Source organism: Rattus rattus, chromosome 3 (assembly GCF_011064425.1).
Source record: "Rattus rattus isolate New Zealand chromosome 3, Rrattus_CSIRO_v1, whole genome shotgun sequence".
Lineage (NCBI taxonomy): Eukaryota > Metazoa > Chordata > Mammalia > Rodentia > Muridae > Rattus > Rattus rattus.
The window spans coordinates 66,906,427-66,924,910 of record NC_046156.1 but is presented as its reverse complement, the minus strand read 5'-3'; the positions used below and the strand labels follow the sequence as shown (position 1 = coordinate 66,924,910).

Here is an 18,484-nt window from a genome sequence, read left to right as displayed (position 1 = left end):
GTGTAGGTAGCCTAGGTTCAGTCCATACACGGTCTGTGGCTGATGGTTCAGTCTCTGTGAGCCCCATACAAAAAAAGCAAAAAAACAAAAAACAAAAACAAAAACAAAAACAAAACAAACAAACAAACAAAAAAACCATACAATGGGAAAAAAAGAGAGTGTCTTCAACAAATTGTGCTGGCCTAGCTGAATGCCTGTATGTAGAAGAATTCAAATAGATCCATATCTATTACCCTGCACAAAACTCAAATCCAAGTGTATCAAAGACCTCAACATAAAACCGGATACACTAAATGTAATAGACAAGAACGTGGAGAATAGCCTTGAACGCATTGGTACAAGAAACAACTTCCTGAACAGCTCAGGCACGAAGATCAACAATTAATAAGTGGGACCTCATGAAACTGAAAAGCTTTTGTAAGGCAAAGGGCACCATCAATAGGACAAAATGGCAGCCCTCAAAATGGGAAAAGATCTTTACCAACCATATATCTGACAGAGATAATAAACACAATGTATAAATAACTCAAGAAATTAGACACCAACAACCAAAATAACCCAACTAAAAGTGGGATAAAGAACTAAACAGAGAATTCTCAAAGGAAGAATCTCTAATGGCTAAGAAGCACTTAAAGAAATGTTCAGTGACTTTTGTCATCAGAGAGATGCAAATCAAAATGACTGGGAGATCCCACCTTACACCCATCAGAATGACAGAGATCACAAACTCAAGTGACAGCACATGCTGGTGATGACATAGAGAAAGAGGAACGCTTCCTACATTGCTGGTGGGACGGCAAACTTGTACAACCACTTTGGAAATCAATCTGGCAGTTTCTCAGAAAATTGGTAATAGTTCTACCCCAAGACACAAAAGATGTTCTACCATCTACAAGGCAAAACATGTTCACAGCAGCTTTAGTTGTAATAGCCTAAAATCGGAAAGAATCCAGATGTCCCTTAACTGAAGATTGGATAAAGAAAATGTGGTACAGCTGCATAATGGAATATTGTTTAGCTGTTAAAACACAAAAATACCCTGAAAGTTGCAGGCAAGGAGATGGAGCTAGAAAATATCATCCTGAGTGAGGTAATCCAGACCCAGAAAAAAACACATGGTATATACTCACTTATAAGTGGATGTTAACCATAAAGTACAAGATTACCATGCTACATCCATAGACCCAAAAAATAAAACAGGCATCAGAAATAGAGAAAAGGAACTAGGTAAGGGAGCTAGTATGGAGGGGAATGAAGGTGGGAAGAGGAACTAGGATTGGGGGTGAGAGGGGTGGAAGAGAGAAGGGAAATGATTGGTGGAGCGTCTCTGGGACAAGCCAGAGCTCTGGGGTGGAGAAGGATCCTGCTATGATATGGGAGTGACCCTAGCTGAGACTCCTAAAAGCAGGGGATATGGAGTCTGAAGTGTCTGCCTCCTATATCCAGGCAGGATTTTCAATGGAAGAAACGGAATACAACCCCCCTACACACACACACACACACACACACACACACACACACACACACACACGCACGCACACACACACGCACACGCACACAGACACAATCTTCTACCCAAAATCTGCCCTGGCTACAAGATGTGCAGGGAAAAAGACGAAGCATTTTTGAATTTACCATCCAGGTGACTTCTGTCAGGACTACAGAGTTCTACCAAAAGCAAATGTAGATAAGATGTGGTCACACATGGCTGCTTCAGCAAAATATTATCAAACATGTTGGATCATATTTGGTCGAGAAGCTATAGTGTGCCATCTCCTGCTATGACTCAAGATGATAATTTTGAGATTTTTTTTTAACATTGAACAATGTTTATTTGAGCAAAGAAGGGCTTCAAGAACCAGGTAGCCCCTTTGGAGCAAAGGAGGTTCAGAAAACTACCCAGCAACCTGGAAGCCACATTTATTTAATTTTAATCTTATTTTTTTTATAATTCTTTTTAATGTATCTCAATTAAAATAAAATTACATCACTTTCCCATTTCCTTTTCCTCCCTCTCGCCCCTCTTAGCGATCCTCTCTTGAAATTCTCCCAGGACCCTTCTCCACTCTTGAGTAATAGCTTTCTCTTGTTTGATTATTATTATTACATACATATGTGTATATGCAAATATATGTATATACAAAGATGCATTATGTGTGTAGTATATACATATATACACTATATATGTATACTGTGTATATATATGTGTTTGTGTATGTATGTTTGTATCCTGCTGTGTCTGTTTATGTAGTTTGTGTGTATATGCTTTCAAAGCTGACCACTCTGTGTGAGACGAGCACTAAGGGGGTTCGTCCTTGGGAGAGCCTAATTCTCCTCTCCCAGCAGTTGTTACTGCATGCACTTCTTGGTCTAGGGGTGGAACCCTGCGAGAGTCTCTCCTTTCCATGTCAGTATGACCATGGACATTGCCGTTGTTTTGGTCTTGTTTATGCAGCCATTTCTAGAAGGAGCTATTTCACAGCACACTCCTGGTATTATAGCTCTCACACTCTCACCACCTGTTCTTGTGTGACGTCCCCTGAGCCAAAGGCGCAAGAGCTGTGACATGGATGTGTCTGCTGGTGCTGGTCTCCCCATGGTCTGTTGACGTCTGCATGTTATACAGTGTCGTTATTAGTGAAGCCTCCGGTTTCTGTGAAAGACGCTTCATTGCTAAGGGGCAGCAGCTACATGTATCTGTGGATATAAGACTAAGATCTAGAAGGTAGTAAGAAGTGAATGCTGGTCTACAAAGTACTGATAGTAGATTCTTTTTTAAACTCCATGTCTTCACAGCTCTTGGAAGCCAGCAAGGTTTCCAGTACGGTCATGATTTCTACAGATATTTTTGAGTGAAAATATGATGCAAAATTTCATATGAAAGAAATATCTCTTTGCAGAAGTGTGCAAAGTAGATATAAAAAGAGGATGGGAGTTGTGGATGAGGGCAAGTGTTTGTGGGCTCCTGGAGCTGATTACAAGGAAAGGGCTGGTAAGTAAGAGGACGGAGTCAAAGGATGGAATACAAGTCATTTTCTGGGATTTGTTACTTTGTCGGTTGTGGGTTCAAGAAGACAGTCAAGTCAGGTTCTCTAGGAATAATTAAAAGAGCCTGTGAAAGAGAGTGTGAGAGCAGTAGAGTAAAGGCTTCTAGCCAGAGGTATGCTGCACTTGGGGTGGGCTGATACCTTATTTGGGGGACTGAGAGTCTTGTCTGTAACAGAACTTGCAATTAAATTTCATATGCTAACAGTTATAGAAAAATGGTAGATTGTGAAATTTTAATAAGTTTTATGATCAGTACAGATTCTGTACTTGTTCTAGACTTACAGGTGGGTGTCTCATCAGTCTATATTGTGCTCTTCTATATTCCATTTTAAAATACTTAGTTATGTATTGTTAATGATTAATATAAAATTTATATTATGAAATTAGCAGAATGGTAAGCCATATTCTACACACATAGTTAATAGTTAATCCAATTAAATCCCAGGAGATTCCTAAAAATATTTTAAAATAAATAAGCACAGTAATTTTATATGAATTAATTTTAACCCTAAGTTTGAAAGTCTCAGCCATATGTATATGTGTACATGATATGTACAAATGAGAAGATTGTAAAATAGTTTTACAGTACCTTTATTTTTGTCCTGTGAGATCTGTAAAGCATGAGTCCTTCAGCTTACCCTCCACCATCGCTGCTGGTTCCAAGAATCAAGCTTGGATGCCCATGCCTGTGGGGCTGCCTCCCCAGCCTCTGCATTTTCTTTAATAGCAGTTATAACTTGCTGTCATTTATGTTACTCATGTCCACTATCTCTTCCTAAATTACAACTTACCTCAATATTGAAATCTAGAACAAAAGACCTAATGGAAATTGTAGTCCAAATATGGAAGTGGGAAATGCATTGAAACCAAGAGTGAACTATAAGCTGTTGGGGTTATTTATGTTAAGCTCTACATGACACGTTAAGTTATTGTTAATAAAAAAATTAATTTCTTAATGTGATGATTCAGTAAAAGCTATTAATTCCCAGATAGTTTTGTGAGTATACTTTTTTTTTTTACAAGTGAATTTTGTTGTGTTCTTAGAATTACACTGAAGGCTTTTCTCAATAGGCACAGTTCATCAAATGACCTCTTAGATTTAAATTTTTGGTGGAAACCTGGGAATTTTTAAAATCAAGGGTCCTATTAATGATAATATTTATACATAGAATTCTGTATTATAGGAACTTTATATGAAACCCGAGTTTTAGAGATGACAAATGGGTCACAGAAATTAAATTATTTAAGAGCATGTGATGATAAATTAAGTAGACAAGACTCAAACCCAATTATCCCTTCCACTAGATCAGATTGAAATAGATTATCTATTGCCTATTTTCATGATATTTTTGTTGTAATCTATTTGAAATCTTAGGCTTTTACAGTACTTATTAAGTTCATCTACAAATGTTAGAGATCATTTTTTACTTCAACCTTAAAAGTTACGGTTTTTACTAAAGAAAGCAATGCATGAAATACATAAAGGTCATGTTTTATCTACTAAATAAAAAATTAAGTGTCAATATGAAACCTTCCATTTAAGTTGTTATAAATATAATGTAATACACTTTAGTCAAATATTCAAAAGCTTTGACTTGTGGGCTAACAAAATAAACTTGTAAAGCAATATGTATCCGAGTATAAACATTGTTCCATGTCCTATTCATCAGCTTCTTTTCTAAAGAAAACTTTAGGTTTTCTTTATATCATTATAAACATATCATTTTGTGTAATGACAAAGAGTTAAATTTTACTTTCCTACCTCTTCACCTTCAGTGCCCTGTTCCCTAACTATAGTGCTATACCTTAATCGTCAAGGTTTCGTATTTGAAAGAAAGGAAAGTCAATATAAACTTGTATTCTGAAGCAGCACATTGGCTCTTTTTCATTGTCTCATTCCTTTAGATTAGTGCGTTGGCATTTGATGTGCTTGTCGAGACGGAGGGGAGCGATGGTTTTAGTTCAGTGGGGAGAATTGGTGGCTAATGAAGGGAGAGTCACACAGCCTGGCTGCACAGGCCGTTCCTATCAGTGGGGATTGTACCTTCATGAAGAAAACTAAAGCATATGTGTAGTCACAACCAATCCTTGTCATTATGCCATGAAAGCCTCAGAATTTGTGATCAAAGCAGTGAGCTTATCCCAAATTGTGACATAACCTCTGTTTGAACCTATCTCATTTTTATTTTAGGAGATGATAAAGTTTGACCATGTCACCTGCCTCTAAACCTATCTGCCTAATTAACTAATAGAAATTAAAATTATTGTCGTCAAGCTGGAGGAAAATGTGACTTGCGAATCTATGTGTCTTTTGTCAGTGTTGTTTGCTTGTCATGTCCCACTGATGTTTTAAAGTAGCGCTAACATGTGGTTTTTATCCAGAGCTGAGTATTCTGTTCAGATGGATATGAAACATACTTCACTTTGTAAGTGTGCATTTAAAGTATCAGAAAGACATAGTCTTTGACTCTGTTACTAAATTTCATCTGTCAAGGAAAATAATCTTGACTGGGAATATTTAGTATTATATCACAGCGCGATTCTTAGAGAAATGCTGTTTTCAAAAGGGAACTCTGCTAGATGCCTGAATTCTGTCATTGTCCATGATAATGCACTGGCTCTGCAGATGCATGTTTCTTGGGTTTATATCGGTGTCTTGATTAAGTTCATGTTTGTTTCATCTTAAGAGCGGATTCAACTTTCATCAACTTATGGTGTTTACTAGAGATTACAGTATGTTTCAACTCCCTACATTCCCTTCTTAGTAATTTAATTGTGCTTATATGATTATGTCCTTCATAACATATCATATCTTCATGATAGCTCTTCAGTGTTAATTTTATAGATAGGCATGTTCTATTTCAGTTTGTGTTGTTCCAAAATGTCCTCTTTTCTGGGTTTTCATGGAAAAGAGATAGCTATTTCATTAGGCCTGGGTATTTAGAATTTTTTTCACATTGTACTTTTTCATTTCTCTTTATTTTCAACTCTAAGCCAATTGAATGTTTTCTCATTGATCATTAAGAATGAATGACATATACATATCTTAAGATACCTTCCTTATCAGGAATGCCCTTGTCTTTCCCTCTGCTATTTTTTTTTATTTAAATGTCACTTTTTGCTCAGTATTTGTCTGTGTGCTCATGTGTACGAGTGTAGGTGCAGGGATGCCACAGCAGCCATGTGAGGACCAGAATGATAACCTCTGGTGTGACACTCCCATCTACATTGTTTGAATGGGGCTTCTGGTCGTTTACTACCGACTATTGCCAGACACCCTGGCCCACAAGCTCTTAGGGATTCTTCTGTCTCCACCCACATCTCTCTCTTGTGGGGACACTGGGATTCGAATCATACCCTACAGCATCAGCCTTTAACCGGGGACCTGGGGCTCCCCGCTCAGGTCCTCATGTCTGCACAGCAAGCACTTTGCCTACTAAGGCATTCCCCTAATCCTCAGTACCATTTCTCTTCAGTAATTAATTTAACAGATTTTTACTCAATGCCCAGTGTGTTGTGCACTGTGTATGCGCTGGAGTATGTAACCAAGAACAAAATACTTAGGTTATACCTTTTCTCAGTATCTCGGTTTCAGAGGAAAAATGCAAACAGGTAATTATAAACAGACTGGGAAAGTGCTACAGTGTATTCTTTGACCTCAGCGCTCTGTGAGCACCCTAACTTTGAGGCTTCATTTTTTCTCTTTTGACTTCTGAATGCTGTTTCTACAGCCAGTTTTACCGTAATAAATGATTCTCTTCTTGTACTTTTCACAGATCTCTCACTTTGATCTGTGTTTTATATGGACAGAAAATACTTCTTCTCTGTTCAAAGTTTAACACAATTGTCTGTAAAGATTAAGAACTAAGTAATTATTTTTGAAATTATATATTGTATCACCCTTTTTATCTACCCAAGGTTTGATCCAAAAAGAACTTAACAGTGCTGTGAACATTGAGAGGTGAAGTCATGCAGTCCTAAGGAAAGCTTTAAGTTCAGGCATAACCTGGGCTGCATAGTAAACTCCAGGATGCCTGGACTAAAGTGTGAATCCTTGTCCCAAAAAAGTCAGAAAAAGTAAAACCAAAGGAATTCACTTTGTTTTATTCCTAAACTAAAAGGTGTGTTTGCACGCTATTTCTATTTCTGCCTATACTGAATTCTTCCTACCATTTTGTGTTCCAGAAATGCACTATCAGTTAATATATAAATAACTCATTATTAAAATAAGCATACAACCGTTACGGCCAACTCAAATGCACAAAACACACCCAAGTTTAAATCTGACCTTGATTCATATGAAGGTGGTAGAAAATCCATCCATAATTATTAAAATGGTAGGACAAGGTCATCCATTTTTTAAGGCCTGAATGAGAATCTAGGTTTGGATGAGTGTCTAGAACATTAGCCTTTCTGCTTCCCATCCACTCAGCTCCTTAGTCTTATTCTTAGACTAAGATGTGTGGTCTTTGGAGGCAGGCATCTTTGCCCCTTATACCATGTTTCTTTTAGGAAACCCTTCAGATGCCAGATCATCATTGTCTGGTGTTAGCTTCTCAAAACAACAAAAACAACAAAACCTATATTGAGCCACTAGGCTCAGTGGGAAGGGTATCCCCTCCAAAGGATACTTGCCTGGGTAAGAAGTAAAATCCAACTGTCTTCACTCTGCCCACTAAGTCCAGAGCTCCATTTTATATCTTCTCTTAAACCTCATATATCTTCTGCTGCCCCACCCTGCCATCCCTTCTCCTTCCCTCCAGGCTAAATAAAGCTGATCATAGATTTTAAGAAACGTGTTTTCATTAATCTTTGGAAAAATCATATACCCATCTCTAGCTTCTGTTCACTCTGTCAGTAAGTCTGTTTGGTTTGTGCGTGTGTGCATGTATGTAAGGGTGTGTGTTGGGGGGGGGTGTTCCATGGTGCCCACCTGGAGGACAGCTTTTGGGAGTCCTTTCTTTCCACCTTGGGTCGATGGGAGGTCAAACTCAGGTCTTCGGGCTTATACAATGAGAACTTTCACTGATCAGCCATCTTATGCAGTTGTTGTTTTTTAAAGACAGGGTTCTACTGTATAGACTAGACTGGCTTCCAGCTAACTCTGTGATCCAAAATAGCCTTTCCCTCCTGGTAACTTGTCTTTCTTCCTTCAACTTTCTGAGTGCTAGAGTCACAGGCACACGCCACCACACCCGCCTTACTTTTATTTAATCATTTATAAGATCAAGCCACTAGCTCACCTTATAAACTTGTTATGAAGATGAAGTATGGTAAAGTTTATTAGAAATCTAGGTCTAATCTAACACACCATAAATGTTAGCTTATACAAATTTATTATTACTCTTTTCTACAGTAAAAAAATATACATTTGCCATTCTTTATTTTGCAATTAGAGATTAGGATTACAGACATGGCTTAGAGATGGTGTTCTTAACATTTTTGTGTGTGAGAGCTATCTAATTTAAATTTAAACTTTTAACAAAGTTCTTCTTTGAAAAATAAATGTCCACTTTAAAAGTCTTTCAAGTCTAATGATCATGCAGTTGTGGGGCATTTGAAGGACAAGCTCATTCTACCCTGATTAGTTAATTATCGTGATTGTAAACAAAAGATGTGCAATTCAAAGTCAAACAGCATTCCATGTGCACTATGAGAGTGATAATAGCTTAATTCTTGCTGGATCTTTTCTCTCTTCTGTGGCAATTTCATACTGACCCTGTCCAAAATCTGATGACCTCTCTATTTTACTACTGTTTGGAAATTCAGACCTGTGATAGCTGGCCCTGAGGGGGTTTCTGAAAGACTACTGAGGCACTGATCCATGTCAAGACTGGATTTCAAGTCTGTTCTACAGGGCCTCTGAAAAAGTTACATATGTGCCTTAAGACGACAAAGACTACATTTTCCCCTGTTTAAATATTAGTATTGCAGCCATTATATTTAATTTAATCTGTTTCTTATGCAGGTTGTTTTCTAGACTGATGATTTTGATATTTTATTAGAAGTGGTTTCTTAAAAACTTTTATGTTGGGGTTGGGGATTTAGCTCAGTGGTAGAGCGCTTGCCTAGCAAGCGCAAGGCCCTGGGTTCGGTCCCCAGCTCCGGGAAAAAAAAAAAAAAAAAAAAAAAAAAAAAGAGTTAAAAAAAAAAAAAAAAAACTTTTTATGTTTTAATGTGAAATTTACTGTTTATCTATATCTAAAATGCAAATAACTATTTCTTGTTGATAAAGAGACCAAAGTAGACATTTTAACTCATATTGTATAAAGATGGTTTTCTGCTACAAATTCTAAATAATTCACTTTTTTAAATCTATCTTGTATGTTTTTCTGGTTATGATCTTCTTTCTTAACAGAAAGTTCAAGACAGAACAAAGAGAAAAAAATTCCCTACTTTTTTTTTGTTGTTGTTGTGATTCTGTGTAATAGGAAATAATCAGACCATGTTACATATATCTAGTCTATATCCTATATTTTCTGATATAACGTTTCTCTCATTTTTATATAGGAATTGATTCCTGAATTTTATTATCTCCCTGAGATGTTTGTCAACTTCAATAATTATAACCTTGGAGTGATGGATGATGGGACAGTGGTGTCTGATGTTGAACTTCCTCCTTGGGCCAAAACCTCGGAAGAATTTGTTCGCATAAACAGATTGGTAAGATAGTAATCATCTGCTCTGTCATGTGTTGATGTAAAACATTAACCCTTGTCTTTCTGTACAGTGCTGTAGCTGATAGGAGCTGCTGAACCTAACACAGTACTTCACTAACGGCCATATACCTCTTAAAATTATACTGCATTAAAAGTAGAGTGGTCTGTTTCATGCGAAATTTAAGTTGTTTTAATATGTTCTTGACAATTTAACATTATAACTAATCAATGTTAGAGAGCCTGGAATCATTTGCATTTTTAAGCATGAGCCTCTCTTGACAAGGAAGGATCATTTTGTGTTCCAGCCTAGAAGATTAGTAATAAACAACACATTCAAGTTATGTCATGTACAATAGTTTGAAAGAACACTTTATACAATATTTTGAGTATAAAAACTTAAAAGCATAGTACTTACTGTGCTTAAAAACACTATATTATTGTCCTATTATATAATGTACAGTTGTATTTTATTTTGAAGTTTTACAAAAGTTTGGAATGAAGGAGTATTCTCGATATTTAAGAGTGTTGTTTTTGCCATTTTCCATATTAACAATACAATTTTGGACTATAAAGATGTGCCAGGTGAATATATACATACTCATAAAATAAGTAGATCTTTAAAAATTCAAATATAATTTTAATTATCTGGTGTTTTTATTTTATGATTAAACAAAAAAATACATTTAGGTTTTCCAGGTAGCATTGTTTATTTTTATACCAGTAATTATATTTTAACTTTATCTTCCAGAATCTGATTATAATCCCACTACTACTGACATGTCACATTTATACATAATAAATATACTATACAGTGGATAGATAGACTTCCGAGTTCAAGCAGACTGCCCAGTCATGAGTCAATCACACTGTCAGTTGTGGGATCCTAGGCAAGTTAGTAATTAGTTACTGTAGTAGTATTTGTGATACATAAAGCATTTTACTTATGACCCAAGCATTTTAAAAGATTTATTTATTTTTATTTATATGAGTACACTGCAGCTGTCTTCAGACACACCAGAAGAGGGCATCAGATCCCATTACAGATGGTTGTGAGCCACTATGTGGTTGCTGGGAATTGAACTCAGGACCTCTGGAAGAGCAGCCAGTGCTTTTAACCCCTGAGCCTTCTCTCCAGCCCTAGCCCAAGTATTTTTAAGATTCTCACTTGACTAGTATGACAGGACAAGACAAAGCTTAGCTCTAAAAGAAGCTGAGGAAATGCTAGTCACTACGTATGACTGACTGTACCTGTGGTTGTTCTTCTCAGGGACATAGAGACATTATTACAGGTACATTTGTACTATGACTGCTCTTTACCTTCATGTTTGTCCTTTTAGAATAGATTCATTGAGCCGTGATTTGCATATAAAAATAAACATTTTAAACATATACTCCTTAGTGAGCTTCAGTAAATTAGTGCAGTACCAACTCCCTGTGATCCAGCTTCAGAGTGCTCCCCTTAGCTTCAGAAAGTTCTCTCGGGCCACTCTGTTCAGTCTGCAATGCCAATCCTGTCCCAGACAGCCACACATTGTATCTCTGTAGGTGCTTTTATAGACATTTAAATTAGTGGCATCGTTCAATATGTTGTCATCTTGTATCTGGCTTCTATGGCTTTGTATGATGCTCTTGAGATCTATCCATGTTGCTATATATAGCCATAATTGATTTCTTTGTTGGTTATTATTGGCTATTATATAGATATGCCATATATTAGTTATTTTAGCAATTAAGGAACATTGGCAGGTTTTTTTTTTTTGCAGTTTCTGGCTATTATGAGTGTTTGTGTAAATGACTTAGCATGAACATCTGTTTTTGTTTTGTTTGAGGAGATTTCTGAGAATGGAGTTTTTTCTTGGAATATGTTGCGAGCGCAGTCTGGTACATTAGTGTGCATCAGTGTTTGAGCTTTGAATTTTTCTGTGTCCTTCACAAGGTTCACCATTATCAATATTACACACTTAAGATATTCTAGAAGGTACCAGTTGCAATTTACACTGCTCTTACAACCAGCAATGTTTAACATTTCTCTCACAGGGTTTGTTGATACTCAAATGCATGTGGTGGCACATGCTTTCAGTCCCAGCATTTGAAAGGCAGAGGCAGGCAGATTGCTGAGTTCAAAAATAGCCTGGTCTACAGAGTGAGTTCCAGGACAGCCAGGGCTACACACAGAGAAACCCTGTCTCGAAACCCACCTCCCATCCCAAATCATTTTCTAACTATTTCATTGTAGAACTGGTTTCAGAAATACTATTTAAATATGCAAGTTTCAGGCAAGGGATATAGCTCTTTGCCCAGCAGTTTTCCCCTGTGAACATTCAGGTCTATTTGGGGAATAGGCTTTTCTTTTTTTTTTTTTCCTTGAGACAGGGTCTTATGTGTCCGTGACCCAGCTTCTATGTAGCCCAGGAAGACCTTGAACCTTTGTTCCTCCTGTCTCTATCCTCTGAGTGTCCAGATTATAAGCGTACACCACAGTACAGCGCAATGAACATGCGTCTTCAAGCCTGCCAGACTCTGCAAACTGAGCTATGTCTATGCCCATGGAAAAGATTTTCCAAAGACATAAAGAAAAATACATGTGTACATTTCTAACTTAGCAAATCATCTTTCAGTGGGATTTTAATTTTGCCTGCCCATGCTTTAAACTCAGAAGTGAAGATAAAATAATATAGAAAATAATGTTTCATTCTATTACCTATGCATTTACTATAACTCAGAAAGTTTACTTAACAATTTTCCCAGCAGTTTCTACTCTCATGAATTTGATACAAATCTTTACATTTAGTGTTCCAAATTAGGTTATATTCCCAAACAAAGCCAAATAAAACTTCATTGCAAATCAAATGTAAGCATAGTGTGTAGATGAGTATCTATCACAATAATTTGTAATTGCAAAAATATTTGGTTTTATTCATGTGCCTTTATGAATGAACTTTAATAACTTGCTCATTCTAAAATAATCGGTGTGCATCTGTGGGGAACAAAGCTCTCTGCAATGCAGTGCGCGTTGGTGCACTTCATAATTTCTTTTAACTCTCTATCAATGACTGAATTGCTAGTTGTGTTTTATATGGCTGTTACCATGTTATCACATAAGGTTTATCCTGTCCTCTTTTGGTTTACCTCTGCAAATCCACAGATTTTATGCAATGATTTTAGCTCATGAAATGCATACTACTTTGATCTGTGACCTTTTTGTGGTGCTAATCGGGTTCCTGATATCATTATACCTTACTCATTAATCATATTTCCTGCAGCCCGTCAGGCAGCCAGACAGCACGAGTCCCTGTTTCCAGCCCTCTGTTGGCAGGTTTCTGCTTTTCCAGATTATTACAGACGATACTTTGGCTTCTCATAGCTAGAGCCACATCAAGCTGTGTATTACAATTAAAGTCAGATGGTCCTCAGGTTGAACAGGGATATAGTGTTGCAGCTGTCTCTCTTCTGGAACAAGCCAACACTAAGAACAGATGATCTATAGGGCAGTGGATAATAAAAGATTGTACAACACTTGGTTGGTAGCTGAGAATCACAGAATTAATTAACTGCATAGTTAATTTAGGATACCCCGTATTTCTTCTTTAAGTATTTGTTTGCTCAAATAATTACTCAGGGGATTGATATTTTGCAGTATCATACAATTTTGTTGGTAGCCAGTAATATTACATATCCTACTTGTATTGCCTGACTGTAACTGCTATCTTAGCCAACATGTTTCCTCAGTGCTTTGTGTAGGAAATGAAGATCTGGCTAAGTGATGTCCTCAGCACAGAAGACAATGTTTTCCATATTTTAGGAGGAAAAGCCACCTAAATTTAATCTTTTAGACAAATTATGTTCTCTTTGTACTAAACATATGGAATCCAGGTAAAATTATAGCAATTTCGGCTACATTCCTGATATTAATCTATCTTACCTATACTGGGAAGAATAATTATTCCAAATACTGCTTAGAAATATAAATGCAAAACAGACTTTTATATTTTCAATAGAATAAAAATGTATGAGTTTGGAGTGTTCAGTGTTTATTGGAAGGGGACCTATATTATACTCCCTCTCATCTTGTCAAGTTTTAGCTTGAATAAGAAACAGAAAACACGCATACTAAGAGTACTAACAGAACGACCGCTCCTCAAAGTTTTCAGCATGGACTGTTTTTGTTTGGCTTCTGGATGTAGACTATATTTGTACTCTTGTAGCAGTAATCAGTGCATTCAGCATGTATTTGTTTGAGAATCTGTCTGTGGGCCAGCACTATTGGGCCGCACCAATAATGCAAAGGTATCCCAGTTTTCGGAGGTTACTTCTTTGATAGCTTAGTGTGTTTAGTGCGTCCAGGTAGCAGGAGCCAGCACACACTACATGGTGCTGATGCGGCGTCTTCAGGATACCAGTCAGAATCACACTCGTGTATGTCTGTAGCTTTTGTTTTCTCTGCTGCTTCCTTACAGTCACATGGCAATCAATTGTTTGAGAAGTTAAAGAAAATAAATGTTTTACTACGTCTCCAATATCATCCAAGGATGTACAAGAAAATTGGAAAGGTTATTATTTTTTATAGCTCTCTTTGACAGAAAGTAGAAATTATAGATTTTATATCCTCGTAGGGTTTTTCTTACCCCATCTATTGCTATCATTTAAATCCACTTACTTAAACCAGCAGAGATCTTATATTTCTATGTAAATTAGATCAATCTTTGAGCACTTCTCTCTTTGAACCGGACATGTTCTGTTTCAAGCTTGCCTCAGCTGTTGAGAGTGAGAACCACATGTCCTTAATGGAAACTGCAAGGAGGTAGCATTTTAAAACCCTGCCTCTTGTAAACAGTGTGTTTTTTCTATTTTGTACAACTGAAATGCCAGGAGCCTACATGTTGTTTTTCATATTGTTCCTTTTCTAGTTGGCTTCTCCTTTACCACATTGATATTTACATGGACAATACTATAAACAGCCATGGTGGTCGTAGTTTGTAATAATGATTCTCAACTATATGTCCTTCATCTTACAAAACAGGAGCATATGTATATGAAATTGGAAATTATCATTTAAATTACTATAATTTGTTTTCAGTCTTGTATAATTGCTGTGGAAGGTTTAGTTTTTAAAATGACAATACAAAAATAAGCAAAAGAGATGTACATGGTAGATTGGCATTGTTATATAATTTGCTATAAAATATTTAGTTTACCAAAGTAGGACTCTAGAGCTGATAAGTGGCACATCAGACAAAAGTAGTTGCCATGCAAACCTGACAGTCCGATGAGGTCTGGAATCCTGGAACCTATGCTGAGAGAAAAGGACGGCTCAGAAGTTGTTCTGTAATCTCTACATGATTGCTGTGGCACGCACACACATAGAACCCATTTTTAAAAGTAGGTGTCCCGTAGAATACTTGGTTAATTCTTTCCAAATATGTCTACAATCTTGGTGAAAAGCCAATCCAAGCAACGAAAGAGTTGGGGTTTTGGAAGAGAGAGTAGTTACTGGTGTTGAGGTACTAGCTCTGTCCATAGATGTGCTTGGGAGAAGAAGGGGGGAGGGGAGAGAACACAATAAAAGAGATATTACTACTTAGTCACAATCCTCCTGCCTCTGACTCTTGCAGTGCTAGGATTATGGGCTTGCACCATCATGACTGGTCTGCTTTTATCTTGGCAGACCAGGACAAAATGATCCGGAAAAGCAATCAGTCATTGTGCCTCAAATTTTGGGGAAAGAACACACCTGAAAGAGAGTTGATACCCATTTATTTTTAAAAATAAAAGTCTAGTAATTAGAGAAACATAAGAGAAATAGAGTGACTAGAAAAGATGACCAGAAACCCTAGAAACACCTGAAAGTCAGTCTGTAGAGCTGTAGTTAGGGTCTGTTGAGGAGAAAGGGACCCGAGCCTTTATGCAGCCAAGATAGCTATTCACTAGTTTCACCAGGGCTTCTGGACCCGGCCGCCTGAACTGAGTGCAAGCAACAGCAACAGAAGCTTTTGATATCTGATTTTTACAGGACTGTGTTCTCCGTGCTTGTTCTCATGTGACCCTCTTTCTGTGAGTGTCTCTGCATGGAGACTTTCCCTCGCCTAAACATAGCCTCAGATTCGGGGTCCACACTATGACATCATCTTCAGCAGTTGTACTGTCTTTACTAATCATATGCTTCAAACAAAAGTAAAAGCGTACTAAAACTTTAAATACTGGTTGAACCTATACACTTAAAGGATAATGCAGACGAACTCTGTGGTCCTGAAAAGAGCAAAGGATTTTTCAAGAAACAAAAATTAAAATGAGAATATAGCATGAGCACCATTTTTTTCTCCACTTAGTGACACACTTAGTGAGAATTCACATACCTTCTTTAAATATTTGATGGAAATCACTGTAACTGCTCCACGTGTGAACTTACATTTGTGAGACTTTGACACTCTAAGTATCAATATCTCTTGTTACCATAGATTTATTCAAATTTTCTATTTTTCATGAGTTGATTTTAGTAATCTGTGTCTCTTTAAGTTGTCTGTTTATGGGCATAGCAATTTTTGTAACATAGTATTTTCTCACTGTTCTATCTCTGAGGTTGGTATGATAACACCCGAGTCCTGCTCTTTGGTAACTTGTGACATCTTTTTTTCTTAACCTTGTATGCCAATTCTTCGTGATTTGTTAAACTTCTCAAGCCTTACTTTTTATTTAGTGATTTTTCTGTAATGTTTCTGTTTTCTCTTCCGTTGAGTTTTTAACTCTAGTGTTTACTACTATTACTACTACTATATTACTACTACTACTACTACTACTACTACTACTACTACTACTACTCCCCCACCCCTTTAAATTTAGTTTACTCTGCTGTGAAAACCCAGCAGGGAGCCTTGTTCTTCCCACTTTTATAGCCACTGAATTCTTCCATGTAGAGCCTCAGCAGTCCTTTGTAAATGTGAATGTTGTGTTTCGAAGCTGCTGCTCATCTCAGAACACTTCCTGATGGTCTGTGTAAGCTTCCTTCTGCTCATCTGTGGACATGTGTGCCGCTTAATTTTCAAATATTTTTGAATTTTCAGATTTTTCTTTTTTATTTACATTTTCAATTTCATTGCAGTTGGAGAGCATAATTTGTTTTATTTAACAAACGAGATTTTACTTGAGAAATTAAATTCTGCTATCTTTTTAGGAATGCTGTAATGGTCTGTTAGACAAATTGGTTTATTGTCTCTGTGTCTTCTATAGATCTTTACTAGTTGATCTAAATTTGTCCTTTTTCCTAGTGAGATACTGAAGTCTACAAGTATTGGATGACTCCTAGTCTGTCAAATTTTGCCTTTTATAGTATTGGATTCTTTTGTTATTAGTTCTCTGTGGCCACTGGAATAAACCACTATAAGCATTTAGTAATTTATAACAGTGAAATTTATTTGTTACTGTTTTAGGGGCCAGAAGTCTGAAATCAGGATCAGATTTTTTCTAAAAGACATCTTTCTCTGTGTTCATACCGCCTTCTCTTTGTAAATGCCTACCATCACCATACTTCACATACATATATATTGTTAATTGTGTTTAGGACTCTTTCTTATACTTTGGGCTACCAGGATCATCTTCTCATCCCAGAATACTCGATTTAATGGCTTTGCAAAGTAATTTTTCATTTACATTTCCAGGGTTTAAGAGAACTGATAACTTGGTGGGGGGTGGGGAGGAGTGGAGGTCAGTTTGTCACAATACTTATAATCCTGTTGCATTTCTGGTGAAAATGGTTCACCTTTGTTCCTAGGTTGGTTACTGACTGACTGACTGACTGACTTATTATGAGACAGGGTCTTAACTCCTGACTGGCCTAGAACTCATTATGTAGACCATGCTAATCTTGAATTCATAATATATGCCTTCCTCTACCTCCTAAGTGCTAGGATTAAATGTGTGCACAGCCACACCTGGTCCCTCAGCATGTTTTTCTGTGTTATAGGCTGATGTTAGTAGGGCTACTCTAGTTCTTTAATGACTGTAAAATAAAACTTTACTATTTTAATTTGCATCCTTTAAAGGCCTTAATTTTAAAATGTGGGGTTTTATAGATAGCAAATTGTCAGGTCATATTATTTATCTAGAATAGCCTTTGACAGAAGTGTTGAGTTACATTTTATGCTGTTGTTATGGTAGGATTCATGTCTATCACTTTCTTTAATTTGCAGTCTTGGCTGTTTCCTAATCTCTTTTTTGCTATTAAACAGATACTTGTTTTCTTCCAATTTTTTATTTAAAACTTTTTTCAGTCTCTTGAGATGGGGTCTGGCTGTGTTTCCAGACAAGTCTCAAACTAGTGATTTAAATCACTCTTTTGTCTGCCTCCTGGATAGCAGGGATTATATACAGGTCTGCAGTGCCACACATAGCTGTAAATTTGAAGGATCTCAGCGGCCATGTCAACCTGTAGCCTCTATGTCCAGTACAGAGTAATGCCTGGTACTTACATCAGGATGGACCACTGTCTGCGGGTTGCTGAGACCTTGTTGTCATGAGTTTGCTTTCTGTGCCTCCTGGTCTTCGGGCTGACTGTGCCTTCTACTGAGCTTTGTGAGCAGCAGGCTGACATATATCATCTCAGCGCGGTTTTATTTAGTCAGTTCTGTCACTAAATTCTTGGCATAACTTGATGTACTGACATCAGGAAGATGAAGTGAAACAACATTGTAGTGACGTGGGGGTCATGGAGAGAACGTTAAGTTCTCTGCAGGGAAGAAGCAGAAAAGGAAGAGGAGGTTGAAGGTTGAAGGTGGAAGGAAGAA

General features: G+C 37.1%; 1 protein-coding gene across 1 annotated transcript in view; it reads left to right on the top strand.

Annotated features, from left to right (window-relative positions):
* Lrba (LPS responsive beige-like anchor protein) overlaps window positions 1-18,484 on the top strand; it is a 543,225-nt gene that overhangs the window by 410,452 nt on the left and 114,289 nt on the right. Inside the window, exon 47 of the mRNA XM_032898147.1 lies at window positions 9,559-9,711. Coding sequence (XP_032754038.1) covers window positions 9,559-9,711 — 153 coding nt within the window. The remainder of the gene's footprint in view (window positions 1-9,558; window positions 9,712-18,484) is intronic.